General features: G+C 44.0%; 1 protein-coding gene across 1 annotated transcript in view; it reads right to left on the bottom strand.

Annotated features, from left to right (window-relative positions):
- Window positions 1-566: 566 nt before the first annotated feature.
- The window catches only part of LOC115200894 (vinculin-like), a 42,955-nt gene continuing 21,266 nt past the window's right edge, over window positions 567-22,255 (bottom strand). Inside the window, exons 4-21 of the mRNA XM_029764009.1 lie at window positions 21,307-22,242; window positions 21,211-21,213; window positions 17,978-18,278; window positions 17,177-17,324; window positions 16,339-16,492; window positions 15,989-16,164; window positions 9,173-9,363; window positions 8,167-8,366; window positions 5,534-5,662; window positions 4,623-4,772; window positions 4,421-4,529; window positions 4,127-4,305; window positions 3,747-3,870; window positions 3,339-3,463; window positions 2,919-3,104; window positions 2,529-2,732; window positions 1,877-1,981; window positions 567-1,626 (exon numbers count right to left, since the gene is read on the bottom strand). Of these exons, the coding sequence (XP_029619869.1) occupies window positions 1,480-1,626; window positions 1,877-1,981; window positions 2,529-2,732; window positions 2,919-3,104; window positions 3,339-3,463; window positions 3,747-3,870; window positions 4,127-4,305; window positions 4,421-4,529; window positions 4,623-4,772; window positions 5,534-5,662; window positions 8,167-8,366; window positions 9,173-9,363; window positions 15,989-16,164; window positions 16,339-16,492; window positions 17,177-17,324; window positions 17,978-18,278; window positions 21,211-21,213; window positions 21,307-22,242 (3,567 nt within the window). The 3' untranslated portion in view covers window positions 567-1,479. The remainder of the gene's footprint in view (window positions 1,627-1,876; window positions 1,982-2,528; window positions 2,733-2,918; window positions 3,105-3,338; window positions 3,464-3,746; window positions 3,871-4,126; window positions 4,306-4,420; window positions 4,530-4,622; window positions 4,773-5,533; window positions 5,663-8,166; window positions 8,367-9,172; window positions 9,364-15,988; window positions 16,165-16,338; window positions 16,493-17,176; window positions 17,325-17,977; window positions 18,279-21,210; window positions 21,214-21,306; window positions 22,243-22,255) is intronic.

Below are 22,255 nucleotides of genomic sequence, written 5' to 3'. Positions count from 1 at the left end.
CCCCAGACTCTTATCTTCAAAGCATTTGATGTATCATTCATTAATCGTTCACCATATTAGGTCAAGACACAGTTTAAACATTAAAGTATAGCTGGCCTCTACTCAGGCTAAACCATGGAGACTGGCTTGCTATAGTTTCACTGAGAAGTACAAAGTATAGAGCACCAGACCTAAGGCAGACCGAAGGCCTACATGTAATCTCAATGCAACAATATGAGCAAAAAAAAAATCAAGCCAGAAACTAAAAGAGCTGAAGGCCAGTATCTAACAGATATTTGTGAAAGTTCTAAGTTAATAAGACATTCTCTACCCAATGTGTCTGAAGAGCTAGTCATCATGTTTTCCAACATTGCAGATATAATAAACCCCAAGACAGAAAAAGTGAAATGGTGGAACAAACTTAGCATGAGTGCCAGTCTGTTTAGTGCCATCACACTGACTCATTGTCATGGCACAATGAAGTAGATGCAAACACCACAAACAGATCTGGGACCAGGCTAGAATAAACTCTTTGGCAGTACTGACAATAAAAAATATTTTGAAAAAAAATATACATTGCTACAAAAACCATCACACCATTTAATAAAAATGTAGAAGAAGGAACAGTGTTTTTTAGTTTCTATAACATAGTGTAATAGCACTGAATAGTCTATATTTGTGTGTAGAACGGAGCGTTAGGATATACTTGAACTCCCATTGAGTTGGATCAGATGTGCTCTGTCCTAGCGAAGGTGAACGACTACACATTGCAGATAGTGAAATAAAGAACCAGTATAAAAGATAGAGGGGGAAAAAAAAAAGGCTTTCCAAGGAAAAATCGTAATAATATTGTAATTTTAACTTCGAGGTCCTCTTCTCACCATTGTATGTTTAACTGAGACTGGTACTCCTTTAACCTTACTGTATATGAAAAGAAACCTCTAATCCAAAAAAATATATACCTGGGATTTCTCATCTTAAAACACATTTTATTTCTTCTTTTTTTATATATATATATCTTTTTTTTTTTTTTTTTTTTTATACATACAATAAGGGAAAAAAAAATTGCAAATAAGAATCATTCTGAACCATGTTATAGTTGCATCCCCTACTTTATATTTTAACAAAACTGTCACTGTTTACAGACAAGTATGGGATTGACATCGACTGATAAATAGTGTATTTAGTATTAACTCAAGCTTTTTACCCTAACCGGGTAGGGCTTATTAAAAGTGGTAGTTTTCATTCATTGTAGCTTGGAATTAGTATGTATGTGTTTGTCAAATCTACTGCTCAGAGAGTCTGGCTGTTTTCTTCTTCTGACCAGGCTGGGCTTTGGGCAGAGGAACAGAATAACTATGTGTCCCCAATGGCACCCTATTCCTCATACAGTATAATGCACCACCTTTAACCTGAGACGTATGGATCCTGGTCAAAAGTATTGCACTACATAGGAAATAGAGTGTCATTGGGGACCGCAAATTAGCAAACTGTCTCTTCTTACTGGTACCAGGGGGTCTTACGAATCCAGTGCAGGGTGAAACCGGCATCCGTCCGGATCTTGATGGAGGCAGCCTCGGCCTCTCTAACCGTCTCCTTCACAGACTGCATCAGGTTCTGGGCATTGTGAACCAACATCTCTGTGGCCTGGGAGAGGAAGGAAGGACAATGGTCAAATTGATCATTAAGCTGTTCTTGTGTAAAACTGTACTACACTACACTAGTAACATTACTGCTAATTACTACTCTAGCAATTGCATTTCAAGTTTAGTTTTTTCCCCTATTATTAAACAAGTGTATAATAACAGAAACCACTCAACATCATTACGATGTAATTAGAAAGCAAAAAGGTAACTTTGGTTGATGAGTGTTATCCAGTGATGTCCAGTGTACTGACCTGCTCGGACTCCTCCTCGCTGATGTTGGTACGACCCAACATGGTGGCCTTGACTGTAGAGAGGATCTTCAGCTGTGTGCTGATGGTAGGGATGCGCTCACATACCTGGAACACAGAGAAGTTGATCCAAGTTCAAGTTGATTTAAAGTGCATTTTACACAGGTCTCAAAAAGATAATTATCAATCAGAGACATGAAGATCAAACACAGAAAAAAAAACTGTAATTTAATTAAAATGATCTATCCTAATTCACATCACGAGGACATGCAGGAAATGCGAAATTCTAGCTTTAGTCCCACCACTCCTACATGAATATAACGTTGTCCTTTGTGTCGTCTCTGAACATGCCAGAGCAGCCGCTGCTGCACAATAAAACCCTGAAGAAAGCAGTCTGAAAATGTTTCTAGCTGTTGACAAATCCTTGCTTCCTCCCTCCTTGCTTGATCAATTCTTCTCAAACTGCATTGGAAAAGAAGATCCTTAGGTCCCTCCCTTGGACCTCCTCCTCCAATGAGCTTTGAGAGGAATTGAGGAAACAAGGAGGAATTTGGCAGAAGACTGGACCAGATAAAACCACATGTATTGCGTCGGAGACATCATAGTTGTATTTTTTTTTTAGAAGACATGATCCGGGATCAGCCAGTCAACTGACCTGGAGCAGGTTGGTCCGGATGCGCTTGTCTGTGCACTGCTTGGCCACCTCCTTGGCCAACTTTGTGACCTCGTCTGAGGCTTTTGCGATGTCTTTGGCACACTGAATGAGGGCGCGCTTGTTCCCACCGGCACCGCGCACCAGACGGGACATCTCAGCCATGAGCAGGGCCATTCTCTTGGCTGCACCGATGATGTCGTTACCCTGAGAGAAATCACAAACAAGCAGAGCATGAAATCGGACATCTGACAACACAGTACGTACATGTCACACTTCCTTGATGGCACTGAATAATGGCAACTCTGAGCTGTTCTACTGTTGCTTTCTGGTCGCAATAAATTGAACTTGACATTAAACCTGAACGTGTAAGTGAATGTGCTTGTATCTCACCTTGCTGGACCACTTGCGGGCCTCCTCGTGGAGCTGTCTGGCGGCCATCATCATGGGCTCGCTCACCATCTCTCCCACCTCTTGCTCTGGGAAGTCCTCGTCCTTCTCCTCTGGGGGAGGGGGTCTGGGGGGAGGAACCTCACCCTCGGGGAGAGGTGGTTTTGGTGGGGCGGGCTCGTCACTGACCTGGCGTGTTGCATTCAGAGAGGTGAAACTTTACGAATGTTGCAGACAGAAGTGCTAATTCTCTATTCTACATGACAGATCATTTAAAAAAATATATATACAAAATATAGCCGAACATTCTGAAACCACATTGTTACCCCACTGAACAAAACCCTGGTGTTGACAGTCTAGGACTGTAAAGCTTTTTGTGACAACTGCTGAAAAAAGCTTTGTAAATGAATTTGATTGACTTACGTGCAGCTGGTCCAGATCAGGAGGTGGTGGGGGGAAGTCTGGTTCCTGTGGCTGGAACGCATCTCTCACCTTGGCAACGGCCCCCAGGATCCTATGGCCTGAATCCAGGAAGCCCTTCTGCAGACCTGGACACCACAGAGGAAGAATCAGATAGATTGCTAGGCCTTATAAATAGGAGACTAGACAAAGTCCCCAAAAGCTGCTGGTGTGGCAGCAGTAAAACATTCACAGACCCCTAAACCATAACGCCATTGACTGAACCTTAACTTCGGACTATCAAAGATTCAGAAATTGACAGAATGAGGCTTCATATTTTGTATTATGTCATGTTAGATAGCTATTACAGCAGAGTATACAGTATAACGATCAAACATATCCTAAATGTAGGGAAACTGCCTTGGAACGTACTTGGATCGGTGATGTTCCCAGCCACAGCCTTGGCGTCCATCACCATGGGAGATATGGTCCGGCTCAGCTCATCAGACGCAGCCTTCACTATCTCCCTGAATCTAGGATCCTCAGAGTTCTCCACCTACGGATACAATTCTGTTAATGTTTCTCTTTTTAAATCATGTACTTGTTCTCTGCAGGTCAGTTGTCAGTATTGTAAACTGCTAAAAATGCACCATCGTGGCACATGTGTTTGTGTGCTTCTGCGTCTTCATTGCTTGCTGTTTGAGGTTTTAGGCTGGGTATCTGTAAAGCACTTTGTGACAACTGCTGATGTAAAAAGGGCTCTATAAAATGAATGTGATTGATTGAATGTGTAAATAAAAAGGTATCTATACCTCCCGTTTGGCCACCAGGAGGATCCGGTTGGCTCGACGGGCGATGCTGGTGGCCCCTACCACTAACATCTGGGGCTGGTGGTTAGCCATGGCCGCTCGACATTTCTCCAGGTCTTTCTTAATGGCCTCCTCAGAGGCATCCAACAGAGACTTGGTGTCTATAGCCTCGTCCACCAAACCTAGAGACAGAGGAGACATCATTCTTAGTGCTAATAAGGAAGTGAACACATTTACATTTTTCACACAACGCCCACTTTGTGATAAATATCAAAACGATAGATGGTCTGACACTACCTGTCATTTTCTCCACGTTGTCAATCCACTGGTTCTTCATGGTCTCAAAGTGCTCCAACGCTGCCTGGTTGCCTGGGTTTCTCAGCATGATACGGGCAGCAGAGACCACCTAGAAGAGAAGGTTCCCATCAGTTGAGGACATCATTCCATCCTCCTCCTGACCAATTGACACTTTGGGATACTCACTCCCTCCCTCACTCACCTGTGGTGTAATATCTCTTGTAGACTTGACGGCTGCTTGGATCCCCTCCACAGTGCTCTTGTTAGCTGTTCCTACAGCAGCAGCCTTTTCTGCTGTGGCAGCCAACTTGTTGGCATGGTTCTCAAAGTTGGCTGCCCTCTCATCAAACACCTAATATAACAGTTACATATCACTGAATGATGACACTTAAAAAGGGATACTTTATGATTATCTTCTTCCCCAGAGGAGCATTACTAGTAGATACCCATAGACTTCCAGTCATTGCGCTAATGCTATTTAGCTTTGGCTTGCGAAAGTACCTCAAACTTCCTTCATACTGGACACAGAAACATACAAATGGTGTCCACAAGATCCTCTGACTCTGGGGAAGTAGATAAATGACCAAAATATTGCCAAAATATCCCTTTAATATAATATAGACCAATTATGTAGATGGTCCAAACTTGGTATTTTTTATCTTACATGATTACTTAGTAACATTTCTCTCAGGAAATGTAGTCTAAATATTATTGATTGACAAGTACCACATAAATGATTGGAAACTAATCAATGAGTAATCCATGTTATTTTTTTATCTATATGTTATTTTTTTGCTTAGTGTATGATGATATGAATCTGCCAAATATATCAGGATAGTCAAAGCCAGAGACCTATCTAGAGCCACCTTATCTCCCAGAATATAATCCCATTCTATTATGTAATATAAAAGGTCTCTATACCTCTCTGCTCATAGGTAGAAGTTAACAAATGAGCCATGATGGAGGCAGGAGACAGAAAGAGAGGGAGGGAGACAGAAAGAGAGGGGGAGTGAGAGAGAGGGAGGCAGACAGAGATAGACAGAAAGAGAGGGTGTGAGAGAGACAGAGACACAGGGAGACAGGGAGACAGAGAGACAGGGAGAAATCACACACCTGGTCCCTGTTGGGGGCATTGGGTGGGGCGGTGGAGGCCACAGCCAGCAGTTTGATGGGAGTGGTCGTGTCGCTGAATATGTCTGACACCTCCTGTGTCATCGCCTCCTGCATTGTTCCTTTGAGGTTCTGAGAAGACCACACAAGTTAGTTAGCAAGAGACCAGCTTTAGAAATATTACATGTTAACGACAAACTCTTATGTCTCTTAACAAGTGGCTCACATTGCATCTCAAATCAATGGAAATATTGGATTGGAACTGGTGCAGTTCTACAGCTATTGTTGAACAATTTATGTTAAAGTTGCTTTCTCACTTCATGAATAACTCTTAAACACATTTATTGGGCTACTTTAAGGTATCATAGATAAAGTGGCTTGAGTGCATTACACTGGAGCTGTTGTCTCCAGCCAGCAGGGGGAGCATTTCACCATGCCTGTGTCAGAGTGAGCTCCAGCCAGCAGGGGGAGCATTTCACCATGCCTGTGTCAGAGTGAGCTCCAGCCAGCAGGGGGAGCATTTCACCATGCCTGTGTCAGAGTGAGCTCCAGCCAGCAGGGGGGAGCATTTCACCATGCCTGTGTCAGAGTGAGCTCCAGCCAGCAGGGGGAGCATTTCACCATGCCTGTGTCAGAGTGAGCTCCAGCCAGCAGGGGAGCATTTCACCATGCCTGTGTCAGAGTGAGCTCCAGCCAGCAGGGGGAGGATTTCACCATGCCTGTGTCAGAGTGAGCTCCAGCCAGCAGGGGAGCATTTCACCATGCCTGTGTCAGAGTGAGCTCCAGCCAGCAGGGGGAGGATTTCACCATGCCTGTGTCAGAGTGAGCTCCAGCCAGCAGGGGGAGCATTTCACCATGCCTGTGTCAGAGTGAGCTCCAGCCAGCAGGGGGAGGATTTCACCATGCCTGTGTCAGAGTGAGCTCCAGCCAGCAGGGGGAGCATTTCACCATGCCTGTGTCAGAGTGAGCTCCAGCCAGCAGGGGGAGCATTTCACCATGCCTGTGTCAGAGTGAGCTCCAGCCAGAGTCTGGATGACTATTACAATGTTTATTTAACCTTTATTTAACCAGGCAAGTCAGTTAATACATTTTTTTTTTTTTTAAATAGGTTTTATTTATTTATTGAAAATTCTAAACATACAATATACTTGCAGTAAAGCCGCTCAATAACTACATCATACCAGTCATCCAACAGATTCCCATTCAGAGAGACACACAGAAGCATCCAGGGTCAATGCCCTGCTGAAAGGCATGTTGACCGATCGACCACAAGGCCAGAAAACGTGAACCCGAACTTTCCAAGATCCCCCCCACAGTTCCCCAATAGCTTCTCCCTCAACCCTCCAAGATCCCCCCACAGTTCCCCAATAGCTGTCCCTCAACCCTCCAAGATCCCCCCACAGTTCCCCAATAGCTGTCCCTCAACCATTCCAGACTCCTCCCACAGTCCCCCCCAGGAAGAAAAAATACAATTAATTCCATTCCCCACCCCCAACAACCCCCCAATGCACCAACAACCAAGAGAAGGAACTAGAGAGAAAGGAAGACAGAAGAAAACAGCAAACAACGCATATTATTTTTTTTAAAATAATACATTTAAAACAAAGGACATCAAGAACAACTGAAATCATAACAGCAATGCCAACTGTATATGTTTGTGTGCATGTCTGGCACTATCACATGTATGTGTGTGTTCTTGTATGTGTTTATTTGAATGAGAGTGTGTGTATATGCATGTGTACAAACACCTGCACGGCATCAGCCTCAGGAAAACCAGCATTAGTTGTAAAAACACTGCCCCTCAGTGTCATTCAAATGTATCTTTTATTATGATTTATTTTGACTTAATTTTTATTTTATTTGTACTTTTATCTTTGACCATCATCTCTCGCACAGCAACTCCACTCCCACTTGTCTCCAATTCCACATCCCAACCCTCAGCTTCCCTCAGCCCGTCCCATCTATCTCTGCTGGCCACCCACTTCGGGTTTCTACGCAACACATATCTTTCAACTGTACTGTGATGTTTAATGTACAATTTCAATCTATCTAATCAAATAGAATCTACAGATTGCGTGTTGAAGATAAATTATTTTACTAAGAGTATTAGTATATTAGTAATTGACTGACCCGGTCTCTCCAGATCTCCTAACAGTACTATTTCTAGGGTCAATTTTAGATCAATGCTATGTATTTTCAACCATTCCTGAACCTGAGACCAGAAACAGGCGACCTGAGGGCAATACCAAAACAAATGGTCTATTGATTCTGTATCCTCACAACAAAATCTGCAGAGCTTCGATGATTGTATGCCCCAAATATTCAACATTTTGTTGGTGGCAAGAACTCTATATAATAATTTTAGCTGAAAAGCATAAAGTCTTGAATCTTGCGTTGTTTAATATATCAACTCATACACCCTGTACCATGGAATCGGTACATAAAAAATCTCTTTAAATAAGAACAAATTCGTATTTACCATGACGGCCTACCCCAGCCTAACCTGGATGACGCTGGGCCAATTGTGCGCTGCCCTATGGGAACTCCCAATCACGGCCGGATGTGATACATCCTGGACTAGTGTGGATAACGGCTTGGAAGCAACTGTAGGTGAGAGTGAATGTGAGCAGTCTTACTTTCAGGCCCTCCTGGAGCTGTTGAGCCACGGCACGCGCCTGTGGGGACTCCCCATCGCCCCTGGCAGCCAGGTCGGCTAGCTGGGCCATCAGCTGTTCCACCTGCTCACACTTCCCTACCAGCTCCTGTCTGTAGGGACCTGGCAGAGCGTTAGCCAGACGACGGCCCTCCGCCACCAGCCCCCGGATAGCTGCCTGGCCTGAGGAGAGACACAGTCAGATACTCGCAGGCGCAGAAACACACACACACACACACACACACACACACACACACACACACACACACACACACACACACAGCAAACAAAGCTTTAGATAATAGGTGGGTTTCTACTGATTTGGGCCGGAGGGTTAGGAGTAGTAGGACCACCCACACATCATTCTATACCGCTGTATGACATTCTATATTATAAACTGGGTGGTTCGAGCCCTGAATGCTGATTGGCTGAAATACATGGTATATCAGACCGTATACCACGGGTATGAAAAAACGTATTTTTACTGCTCTAATTACGTTGGTAACCAGCATATAATAGCAATAAGGCACCTCGTTGCGTCGTGCCTAACAGCCCTTAGCCGTGATATATTGGCCATATACCACACCCCCTTGGGCCTTATTGCTTAATTGTTGTGTTATTCTATATAGTTGTGATTATGTTTACTCTGAACATTCTCCAGTAGGCCATGTAATACAGCCCAGAGTCTAAGCGTTAACAACAGATGAGAGAATATCCAGGCTTCTGAGCCGACAAGCCAAGGAGATAATGAGGTTGGAAGAGGAATGTAGTGCACAGAGAAAAACAACAAAGCAGACATGTACACAGAGTCTGGACTGATGTTCACTGTAGAGGGAGAGAGAGAGAGGGAGGAAGGGAGAGAGAGAGAGAGGCAGGAAGGAGGGCTACGAGAGAGAGAACAAGAGAGAGATGGAGGGGAAGAAAGCAAGAGGGAGGGAGTTAAAGAAAGATATAAAGGTTAAGGAAGGAATGAGGCCATTCAGACTCACCCACTCCCCCGTCATCGATGGTGGGGTTCTCCATCCAGCTCTGGGCCTGCTCTATCTTCCCCTCTAGGTGGACAGCAGCCTTGGCAGGCCTGCTGTTGGCTACAGCCTTGCTGGTCTTAGACTGCAGGTTCTGTAGGGCTGTGGCTATCTGCTTCGCCAATGCCCTGGCCTCCGGAGTATCACCTTTACCCCTGTGAATGGGAGACAATAATGGCGTACTGGAAATGAAAAGTCCATAGTCTCTCTCTAAAGCATAATAGGTAGTTATTCTAGTGAAAGCTAAATGAAATGTCCATAGACTCTCTCTAAAGCATGATAGGTAGTTATTCTAGTGAAAGCTAAATGAAATGTCCATAGTCTCTCTCTAAAGCATGATAGGTAGTTATTCTAGGGAAAGCTAAATGAAATAGAATGACGCATGTAGATGTTGATTAAGATTTATGGACTACTGGTTAGCAAGAAAACAATGTGATAACGTTCACTTAACCTCTAAGGCAGTGGCATTCAAAGTCGGGGTCGCAACCCCACTAGGGGGAACTGCAAAATTAACAAAAATAATAATAACAATAACAATATACAAACGTTTTTGAGAAAATACAATTTTATTTTTCAAATTACCTGAGTAAATGTATTTATTAGTTTCTTTAAAAATATTATCTAAAATGTACTGATTTTAAGGTTGTGTCATTAGATTTGGGGTCCCCGTTGAAAAGGTTTCAATGCCACTGCTCTAAGGAATTACATGGCCGACGGATAGCAGACAGTAAGCACAATATTGGCCCAAGGACCCAACTCAATATTTAACCTTGGAGTGTTTTCAACATTCTTCATTACACATTAAGATATTGACTCAGAGACAGACAAAGCCCCTCGCTCAGGTAACACCTCCCATCCTTTTTAAGCTGTATCGTCATACAGCTGTCTATACTGCCAGGGGTTGTTCTCAGTTGTAATCGTCATACAGCTGTCTATACTGCCAGGGGTTGTTCTCAGTTGTAATCGTCATACAGCTGTCTATACTGCCAGGGGTTGTTCTCAGTTGTAATCGTCATACAGCTGTCTATACTGCCAGGGGTTGTTCTCAGTTGTAATCGTCATACAGCTGTCTATACTGCCAGGGGTTGTTCTCAGTTGTAATCGTCATACAGCTGTCTATACTGCCAGGGGTTGTTCTCAGTTGTAATCGTCATACAGCTGTCTATACTGCCAGGGGTTGTTCTCAGTTGTAATCGTCATACAGCTGTCTATACTGCCAGGGGTTGTTCTCAGTTGTAATCGTCATACAGCTGTCTATACTGCCAGGGGTTGTTCTCAGTTGTAATCGTCATACAGCTGTCTATACTGCCAGGGGTTGTTCTCAGTTGTAATCGTCATACAGCTGTCTATACTGCCAGGGGTTGTTCTCAGTTGTAATCGTCATACAGCTGTCTATACTGCCAGGGGTTGTTCTCAGTTGTAATCGTCATACAGCTGTCTATACTGCCAGGGGTTGTTCTCAGTTGTAATCGTCATACAGCTGTCTATACTGCCAGGGGTTGTTCTCAGTTGTAATCGTCATACCCAGTAGTTTGAACTCCACTCTTAGATCTGCTGTTGTCAGCTCAAAAGAGAAGCCCACTGTGGTCTGCTCAGCCAGTACTATTAGTTCAAATGTGAATTCCATAAACTTTAAAACCCCCTGGTTTCCAAATCACAGAGGGCTTGGGCTGTTGCATGATAGCAACCAAAGCCCATGTAAGTCAGTTTATAACATTCCATCATTGGTTACTGTGAGTCATATTAACATTGGCTGCCGCCACAGGGGTGCTAACTTTGGAAAAGTAATTCCAATTTCTACTTCTCCCTCTTTTACTAATAGGGATATAGACCAAATGGTGCAGTTCTATGCAATCTTATAGCCATAGCACCTATATCAATATCAACCATCAGACAGGTTCTGCAACCGCCTATTGAACATAGAAACTTCAACAAGCTATGTGACTTTATAAATCATAAAGGACTTGGATTGATGCATCTGAATATTAGGAACTTTCTTCCTAAACTGGATTACATCAAGGTCTGGGCTATGTAGATGAATCTGGACATTCTGGTATTGACTTAAACTTGGATCTCTGGGGACATTCTGGTATTGACTTAAACTTGGATCTCTGGGGACATTCTGGTATTGACTTAAACTTGGATCTCTGGGGACATTCTGGACTCAAATAATATTGAGAATTATAATGTGTTCGGAGCTGACAGACATTGTAGAGGTGTTTGAGAGGCCATTTTTATAAAAACAAATCTTTCTTTGTCTCTTAAGTGAAATCCATTTCCCAGCTACAATCTTTAAGCCTTTGTCTGGGGGGGGAAATGTATTCATAACTGTTATAAGGGTCTACCGTCCTCCCTCGGCTAACCTTTGTGCACTCAATTAGTTAACTAGTTTGTCTTCTTTTACAAAATCAGAAGTTATTATGCTGGGTGACCTAAATTATGATTGGGAAATGCAGGCTTCAACAATCTAAAAAAACATGTGTAATGATCTAAACCTAACCCAGATGGTGACTAAGTCTACACGGCCCAACCCGTAAATATCCATCAAAGTCAACTCTGATTGACCTCATTCTAATACATACACCAGAGAGATATGTTTCTACTGTTATCTTCTCCTAAGACATTAGTGATTATTGTCCAGTTGTTTGTATTAGAGATGTGAGAAAACAAAAAATCTAAGCCTCGTGACATCACAAAGAGGAACTTTAAAAACTTCAGTGATCATGTTTTTTTTTTTTTTTTTTTTTTACATTATCTTTATTTTAGTGATCTTGATTGTATTTTAGCTATCGCTGAACCTGATTCAGCTTTGCGCCTCTTTGTAGATGTCTTCTATACTATTGTGGATAGTTATGCTCCCTTTATATAACGGAGGGTTAAAGGTAGATCTAATACCTGGTACAATCTGGAATTATCAGAAGTCATTCATAAAAGAGATGATGCTTGGGTCAAGGCCAGGAACACTGGCTTAGGCCCGGACTGGCAAGCTTTTAAGCAACTGAGGAATCATTGTGTAAAATAAAATCAGAAAGGCTACATCTGATTATTATGTAATCGCTCTTTCAGATTGTAACGGGAAACCGGATAAATTCTGGAAAACTGTCAAATTCTTAAAAAGGGTTCTACTTCCTCTGTACAACAAATTAATTCAGACACTGGCCGCATAACAGGAAAGAAATCCATAATTGATGCATTTAATCACCATTTTATATGAGCAGCTTATCAATTTGAAAGAACTTCTAAGGCTATTCACCATGATATTGGGCAGGATGCTGGTAGGGGAAACTTGCTGAATGATCAGAGAATTGATAGTCAAAAGATTGTCTTTTAAGATATTTACAGAAAAAAAAGAAGCCCTGGATACTTTGCTAGGGTGGTGAGTATGGCCGATCCCTGGGGCCAAGCTCTCTGCCATCCGGGACCTCTATACAAGGCGGTGTAAGAGGAAGGCCCCAAAAATTGTCCATAAAGTAGGGTCCATACAGAAATGGCTTGTCGAGATCGGTGGGGATAAACTTGACTGGCCTGCACAGAGCCCTGATCTCAACCCCATTTAGGATGAATTGGAAAGCCGACTACAAGCCAGGCCTAATCGCCCAACATCAGTGCCAGACCTCACTAATGCACTTGTGGCTGAATGGAAGCAAGTCCCCGCAGCAATGTTCCAACATCTAGTGGAAAGCCTTCCCAGAAGAGTGGAGGCTGTTATAGCAGCAAAGGGGGGACCAACTCCATATTCATGCCCATGGTTTTGGAATGAGATGTCCGACGAGTAGGTGTCCACATACTTTTGGTCATGAAGTGTAGCTACCTCAATTACCTTGTACCCCTGCACATTGACTCAGTACTGGTACTCCCTGTATATAGCCATGTTATTACCTCGTACCTCTGCACATAGACTCAGTACTGGTACTCCCTGTATATAGCCATGTTATTACCCGGTACTCCCTGTATATAGCCATGTTATTACCTGGTACTCCCTGTATATAGCCATGTTATTACCTCATACCCCTGCACATTGACTCAGTACTGGTACTCCCTGTATATAGCCATGTTATTACCTAGTATTCCTGTATATAGCCATGTTATTACCTAGTATTCCTGTATATAGCCATGTTATTACCTAGTATTCCTGTATATAGCCATGTTATTACCTCGTACCTCTGCACATTGACTCAGTACTGGTACTCCCTGTATATAGCCATGTTATTACCTGGTACCCCTGCACATTGACTCAGTACTGCTACTCCCTGTATATAGCCATGATATTACCTGGTACTCCCTGTATATAGCCATGTTATTACCTCATACCCCTGCACATTGACTCAGTACTGGTACTCCCTGTATATAGCCATGTTATTACCTCATATCCCTGCACATTGACTCAGTACTGGTACTCCCTGTATATAGCCATGTTATTACCTCATATCCCTGCACATTGACTCAGTACTGGTACTCCCTGTATATAGCCATGTTATTACCTCATATCCCTGCACATTGACTCAGTACTGGTACTCCCTGTATATAGCCATGTTATTACCTCATATCCCTGCACATTGACTCAGTACTGGTACTCCCTGTATATAGCCATGTTATTACCTAGTACTCCCTGTATATAGCCATGTTATTACCTCATATCCCTGCACATTGACTCAGTACTGGTACTCCCTGTATATAGCCATGTTATTACCTAGTATTCCTGTATATAGCCATGTTATTACCTCATATCCCTGCACATTGACTCAGTACTGGTACTCCCTGTATATAGCCATGTTATTACCTCGTATCCCTGCACATTGACTCAGTACTCCCTGTATATAGCCATGCTACTACCTGGTACCCCTGCACATTGACTCAGTACTCCCTGTATATAGCCATGTTATTACCTCATATCCCTGCACATTGACTCAGTACTGGTACTCCCTGTATATAGCCATGTTATTACCTCATATCCCTGCACATTGACTCAGTACTGGTACTCCCTGTATATAGCCATGTTATTACCTCATATCCCTGCACATTGACTCAGTACTGGTACTCCCTGTATATAGCCATGTTATTACCTCATATCCCTGCACATTGACTCAGTACTGGTACTCCCTGTATATAGCCATGTTATTACCTCATATCCCTGCACATTGACTCAGTACTGGTACTCCCTGTATATAGCCATGTTATTACCTCATATCCCCTGCACATTGACTCAGTACTGGTACTCCCTGTATATAGCCATGTTATTACCTCATATCCCTGCACATTGACTCAGTACTGGTACTCCCTGTATATAGCCATGTTATTACCTCATATCCCTGCACATTGACTCAGTACTGGTACTCCCTGTATATAGCCATGTTATTACCTCATATCCCTGCACATTGACTCAGTACTGGTACTCCCTGTATATAGCCATGTTATTACCTCATATCCCTGCACATTGACTCAGTACTGGTACTCCCTGTATATAGCCATGTTATTACCTCATATCCCTGCACATTGACTCAGTACTGGTACTACCCTGTATATAGCCATGTTATTACCTCATATCCCTGCACATTGACTCAGTACTGGTACTCCCTGTATATAGCCATGTTATTACCTCATATCCCTGCACATTGACTCAGTACTGGTACTCCCTGTATATAGCCATGTTATTACCTCATACCTCTGCACATTGACTCAGTACTGGTACTCCCTGTATATAGCCATGTTATTACCTGGTACCCCTGCACATTGACTCAGTACTGCTACTCCCTGTATATAGCCATGATATTACATGGTACTCCCTGTATATAGCCATGTTATTACCTCATACCCCTGCACATTGACTCAGTACTGGTACTCCCTGTATATAGCCATGTTATTACCTCATATCCCTGCACATTGACTCAGTACTGGTACTCCCTGTATATAGCCATGTTATTACCTCATATCCCTGCACATTGACTCAGTACTGGTACTCCCTGTATATAGCCATGTTATTACCTAGTACTCCCTGTATATAGCCATGTTATTACCTCATATCCCTGCACATTGACTCAGTACTGGTACTCCCTGTATATAGCCATGTTATTACCTAGTATTCCTGTATATAGCCATGTTATTACCTCATATCCCTGCACATTGACTCAGTACTGGTACTCCCTGTATATAGCCATGTTATTACCTCGTATCCCTGCACATTGACTCAGTACTGGTACTCCCTGTATATAGCCATGTTATTACCTGGTACCCCTGCACATTGACTCAGTACTGGTACTCCCTGTATATAGCCATGTTATTACCTCATATCCCTGCACATTGACTCAGTACTGGTACTCCCTGTATATAGCCATGTTATTACCTCATATCCCTGCACATTGACTCAGTACTGGTACTCCCTGTATATAGCCATGTTATTACCTCATATCCCTGCACATTGACTCAGTACTGGTACTCCCTGTATATAGCCATGTTATTACCTAGTACTCCCTGTATATAGCCATGTTATTACCTCATATCCCTGCACATTGACTCAGTACTGGTACTCCCTGTATATAGCCATGTTATTACCTGGTACTCCCTGTATATAGCCATGTTATTTTTACTTGTTATTGTTATTCATTATTCAGTGTGTATTTATTCCACACGTGTCACTTTCTATTTTATTTTTTTACCTGTAACTCTGCATTGTTGGAAAAGGACCCGTAAGGAAGCATTTCACTGTTAGTCTACACCTGTTGTTTAGGAAGCATGTGACAAATACAATTGTATTTTCTATGGTATATAAAATGGATTACTTACTGTCTCCGGAGCTCAGAGAGCTTGGCGGTGAGAGCAGCCATCTCTCCGATGGACCTCAGGATGTCATCTCTCTCCTTGGGGTCTTCACACATGTCAGCGATCTTCTTGGCCTCAGACAGGAGGGCTCTAATGTTTTCCTCTCCCTCAGGACCACCGTTGGGGTCTGCCAGCCAGTTCTGCAGGGGCACAGGGTTAGAGGTCAACATAACACAACAGGCTCAAGACCATGGAAAATAAATGCCTGTTGTTTAATGCTTTGTGTGCTATCCTCTGGGATTTGTACTTTTTCCATTGTGCAATTTTTAACCCCCCCCCCCCCAAAAAAAAAGATCAATAAATCAAGAGTCTACCTGAGCAGCGTCAATCCTCTTGGCGATGACCTGTTTGGAGTTGGTCATGGCCTCCAGTTTCCGGCCTGCATTCTCCACTTTCCCCGCGAGAACATCCAGGCCCTGGGAGACCTGCTGGGCCTTCTGCTTGGCTGCAGGAGATGCCCCCTGACCCCTGGAGACAGAGAGAAAGACAGAACATAAGACGGTTGTAAAATTATTCCCTACTTATTCCCCCACCGAATCCCTACTTATTCCCCCACCGAATCCCTACTTATTCCCCCACCGAATCCCTACTTATTCCCCCACCGAATTCCTGCCATTGTCAGAACGTTGAATTGATTCCATTCCCATTCACACTACCGTTCACAAGTTTGGGGTAACTTAGAAATGTCCTTGTTTTTGAAAGAGAAGCTATTTTTTTGTCCATTAAAATAACATCACATTGATCAGCAATACAGTGTAGACATTGTTAATGTTGTAAATGACTATTGTAGCTGGAAATGGCAGATTTTTTTATGGAATATCTACATAGGTGTACAGAGACCCATTATCAGCAACCATCACTCCTGTGTTCCAATGGCACGTTGTGTTAGCTAATCCAAGTTTATCATTATAAAAGGCTAATTGATCATTAGAAAACCCTTTTGCAATTATGTTAGCACAGCTGAAACAGTTCTGATTAAAGAAGCAATAAAACTGGCCTTCTTTAGACTAGTTGAGTATCTGGAGCATCAGCGTTTGTGGGTTCGATTCCCGGGTCCACCCACACATAAAATGTTTGCAGGCATGACTATAAGCCACTTTGGTTAAAAGCGTCAGCTAAATGGCATATATTATTATTTTCTATGTACAATACCTTGCCCTCATCTCAGAAACCTGGTCAGTGATTTGCCCCAGGGTTTTGGATGTGCCCAGGATATCCCTCCGCTCCTTCCCAGCACACAGCTCTCCCACCTTCCCAGCCTCATCCAGGATCTGACGGATGGCCTGTTCTCCAGCATCCCCTGATCACCAGGACACATTGAGCACAGAACACAAAATGTTACAAACACCAAGACAAAAAGGACCACCGAGTCCTGTTCAATTGGCACCAAACAGAAGAATACGGACTGAAACACGGAGCGACTACTTTGACTCCAATAAAAACAATAGCAGTGGTGTATAAAGATGGCGGCCCCACACGTACTGCCTTGTTCTCCCTATTGTACATTACACTTCGTTACATTATTTTATATGGTCATTAGCACAGTATATATATGATCCCAATTTTAGCTTCAAAAAGTAGATTGTGCTGATTTATTGGCACATTGAACCATGTCGCGCGCCGTAGTTTCAAAACTCAGTGGATAAAACAAAGACGTCATATCTGAATTCTGACGTCTTTATGCACGTTCGCCATTGTTTTGTTTTTCATAGATTTTCTTTTTTTACGGTGTTCCCAAATGCAGGGTTTTTCAAACCTCTTCTCAGGGAACCCCAGCTGTTTCCTGTATTCAAACTATTCCAGAACTAGCACACCCGATTCAGATAGTTAACTAATGATCAAGCACTTTACTTGAATCGGGTGAGCTAGTTCAGGGATACACAGAAATAGTGAAATGTCTGGGGGTCCCCGAGGAGAACCCTGGTATATTGAGCGATTGGGAGGACATGTTACCTGGTCGGGCGTCGGGGTCCCTCAGCCAGCTCTTGGCCTGGGTCATCTTAGAGTCGATGAGCGTCAGAGCTCTCTTCATGGCCTCTGTATCCTTTAGTGTCAACAACAGGGTCAACAACAGGGTCAACAACAGGGTCAGAGGAGACAGCATGGATGAATAACTAATAACTTTCGGTCTAGAACCTCCCCCAAAAACATATTTACAAAGACTGAAATTAGGCACATTTGGACTTTGTACTACAGCATATACAGGGATTGTCACATACAATGAATTGTGTCTAAAACTGAGGCAATGATTTGTCTAATGATGATTCCTTTCTAAAGGTAACCATTCTGTAGGTAATGGCATGTCGGTAAATGAGCCAGATCTTGCTCGTGTTTGGAGTTTGAGCAATCTCATGCTAGTATTTTCCTGCTTGGGGAATTCATTAATGTGATGATGACTGATGAACATGAGCTCAGCATTCACACAGATGAACACATGAATCATGACGTTAGATACAGCAAAGACATGACATCCCCCATGATCACCACCATTACAGCACACACAACAAATCTGCCACACACACACACACACACACACACCAGATAGTATCTGTACCTCAGATGTACAGCATTGCTGTTATTCATTAACCTCTGGCAGTTAGCAACACACAACTTTAAAAAACACACATGCTGTTTTAAAATCAAATCACTTTCCACAGTCTAATGTGAGTTCCAAATGGCACCCTATTCCCTACTGTACATAGTGCACTACTTTTGACCAGTGCCCTACAGGTTCTTGTTAGAAGTAGTGCACTATATAGTGAATAGTGTGTCATTTGGAACTCAATGTCAATAGGGGTGTTGTTTCACATCATAAAAAGCCCATCTACTGTGACTGTCCCATTGTGTCTCAATCTGGAAGGGATGGAAATACATCAAATACATCCAAGTCAAGAGACGGCTTGACAATGAGTCTATTCATCAGCCAAGTGTTGGGACAGAGCTGTTATACACAACATGTGGTAGAGTGAGAGACACAGGGAGATGGTTTTCCATGAGTTTGCATGATAGGATATACAAGGACACTGTAGCCTTTGAATGGCTTTACGCAGTTTATGACTTTTTACACCATGAAGGACATCTATCCAGATAGACAAGTGATGGTTCTACCTGCTACTAATCATGTGAGTTTAAAGCCTTTGTCCTTTGGGGACAAGAAAAGATGTATTCCATTGTGTATCACTGAAGTAATAACTGTAACTAAACAAAGGGAGGACTCTGCAGCAGCAAACAACCCTGACCCTTGAAACATGTTGAAATATATCTGGTTTGCATGTTACGGAAAAATAATAAACCTCCAAGATAATTCCTCCTTTCTAAAGTTGTTTTGTCAAAGAAAAGGATGACAATGATGACCAGCCTTTCCATTGGTGGGATTTACCACAGTATTAAAACGGAAGACTGAGCAAAGTCAAAGTTGAACTTAGCACCAACACACAGTAATTTCCTATGAGCCTGGAAGTGAACAGGAGTGGAAAGTAACGTCCCAAATGGAACCCTGTTCCCTATATAGTGCACTACTTTCAACCAGGACCCAGTCAGGAGTAGTGCACTACAAAGGAAATGGGGTGCCATTTGGGACACTTAACACGTAACAAGGTTTACTCTATCAAGTGATGAAGCCAGGTTGAGAAGTGGGCAGGTGGTTTGAGAGGTGGGGACAGAAAGGAGTAACCAATGCTTTTAAAAACACAAGACACACACACTAACAGTAAACTCCATCTATCCAGTGAAGGGCTTATGCGTTGACGATTATTAGGTTTGAGGATCACATAAGGTGAGACGACAGAGTATATATGGAACCTAGTTAGATCTGTGAGCAAACAACCACTGTTTTTTACACACTGACAATATCTCAGCACTGGAATCACTCAATTATTTTGACCACTTGACAATTTGAGTGCCTTTCTCCCATGCGTAAAAATCTATTGTGAAATGTATACACTACGACTGTAGAGAACATGATTCATTCCCACTGCCTCTGGGACCAGTTTCCCGGACACTGGATAAGCCTGGACTAAGAAGCATGCTCAATGGAGAATATCCTTTGTAAGTACTTTTAAGTACAGGAATAGGCTTAACCTGTATCCTGGAAACTGGCCCCTGATCTTACTGGAAAGCAATATGACCGAGAGGAGAGATAAATCAATAGCACATGACTCAGCAGTACTCTGGATCAATAAAACACTTAAAGGACATCCTATTACCAACATCTATAATACAGGAGGAGAACATCCTATTACCAACATCTATAATACAGGAGGAGACCATCCTATTACCAACATCTATAATACAGGAGGAGAACATCCTATTACCAACATCTATAATACAGGAGGAGACCATCATATTACCAACATCTATAATACAGGAGGAGACCACCATCCTATTACCAACATCTATAATACAGGAGGAGACCACCATCCTATTACCAACATCTATAATACAGGAGGAGACCACCATCCTATTACCAACATCTATAATACAGGAGGAGACCACCATCCTATTACCAACATCTATAATACAGGAGGAGACCACCATCCTATTACCAACATCTATAATACAGGAGGAGACCACCATCCTATTACCAACATCTATAATACAGGAGGAGACCACCATCCTATTACCAACATCTATAATACAGGAGGAGACCACCATCCTATTACCAACATCTATAATACAGGAGGAGACCACCATCCTATTACCAACATCTATAATACAGGAGACCACCATCCTATTACCAACATCTATAATACAGGAGAACATCCTATTACCAACATCTATAATACAGGAGAACATCCTATTACCAACATCTATAATACAGGAGAACACCACTCAGATCAGCTGTTTATGGTATGCTATGTCAAACTTGAAAGAACTAAATATTAAAGAAAAACATTTCTTGTTAAAGTAAAATAAATACATTTTTCAGAACTTGCTGCACATTTTCACCAAATATGTAATTCCATGATGTTAATATCACTCACCTAGCTAGTGCATCTAATAGAGTAGCATTCCTAGCGTTACTACAGCACTGATCTACTACACAAAAACACATGGACAACCTCATGGAACAAGACTGTCATCGTCATCATCAACATCAACACACAGACAGAGGGCTACCAGACATGCTGCTGCTGAATGCACAACCACACAACAAGGTAGGTAGGGGTGGAAAGATGTAGGCTTACCTTCTACAGGGGGGGAGGGTCAAAAGAAAGGAAGAACAAAACATTTACAAATGTTTAACCAGACATACCAGGGGAAAAATAAGAAGCCAAGGGGACAGCGGGGTGACAGCGGGGTGACGGGGGACAGCGGGGTGACGGGGGGGACAGCGGGGTGACAGCGGGGTGACGGGGGGGACAGCGGGGTGACAGCGGGGTGACGGGGGACAGCGGGGTGACGGGGGGGACAGCGGGGTGACGGGGGACAGCAGGGTGACGGGGGACAGCGGGGTGACGGGGGACAGAGGAGAGCGGGGTGACGGGGGGGACAGAGGAGAGCGGGGTGACAGAGGAGAGCGGGGTGACGGGGGACAGAGGAGAGCGGGGTGACGGGGGACAGAGGAGAGCGGGTGACGGGGGGACAGAGGAGAGCGGGGTGACGGGGGACAGAGGAGAGCGGGGTGACCGGGGGACAGAGGAGAGCGGGGTGGACAGCGGGGTGACGGGGGGGACAGCGGGGTGACGGGGGGGACAGCGGGGTGACGGGGGGGACAGCGGGGTGACGGGGGGGACAGCGGGGTGACGGGGGGGACAGCGGGGTGACGGGGGGGGACAGCGGGGTGACGGGGGGGGACAGCGGGGTGACGGGAGGAGAGCGGGGTGACGGGAGGAGAGCGGGGTGACGGGAGGAGAGCGGGGTGACGGGGGAGAGCGGGGTGACGGGGGACAGAGGAGAGCGGGGTGACGGGGGACAGAGGAGAGCGGGGGACGGGGGACAGAGGAGAGCGGGGTGACGGGGGACAGAGGAGAGCGGGGTGACGGGGGACAGAGGAGAGCGGGGTGACGGGGGACAGAGGAGAGCGGGGTGACGGGGGACAGAGGAGAGCGGGGTGACGGGGGACAGAGGAGAGCGGGGTGACGGGGGACAGAGGAGAGCGGGGTGACGGGGGACAGAGGAGAGCGGGGTGACGGGGGACAGAGGAGAGCGGGGTGACGGGGGACAGAGGAGAGCGGGGTGACGGGGGACAGAAATCCAGCAGTTGGAGACTGAGCATGCTAAGCAAGAAGA

The sequence above is a fragment of the Salmo trutta genome, chromosome 10 (genome assembly GCF_901001165.1).
Source record: "Salmo trutta chromosome 10, fSalTru1.1, whole genome shotgun sequence".
Taxonomy (NCBI): Eukaryota; Metazoa; Chordata; class Actinopteri; order Salmoniformes; family Salmonidae; genus Salmo; species Salmo trutta.
This window is presented reverse-complemented; position numbering and strand designations above follow the sequence as displayed.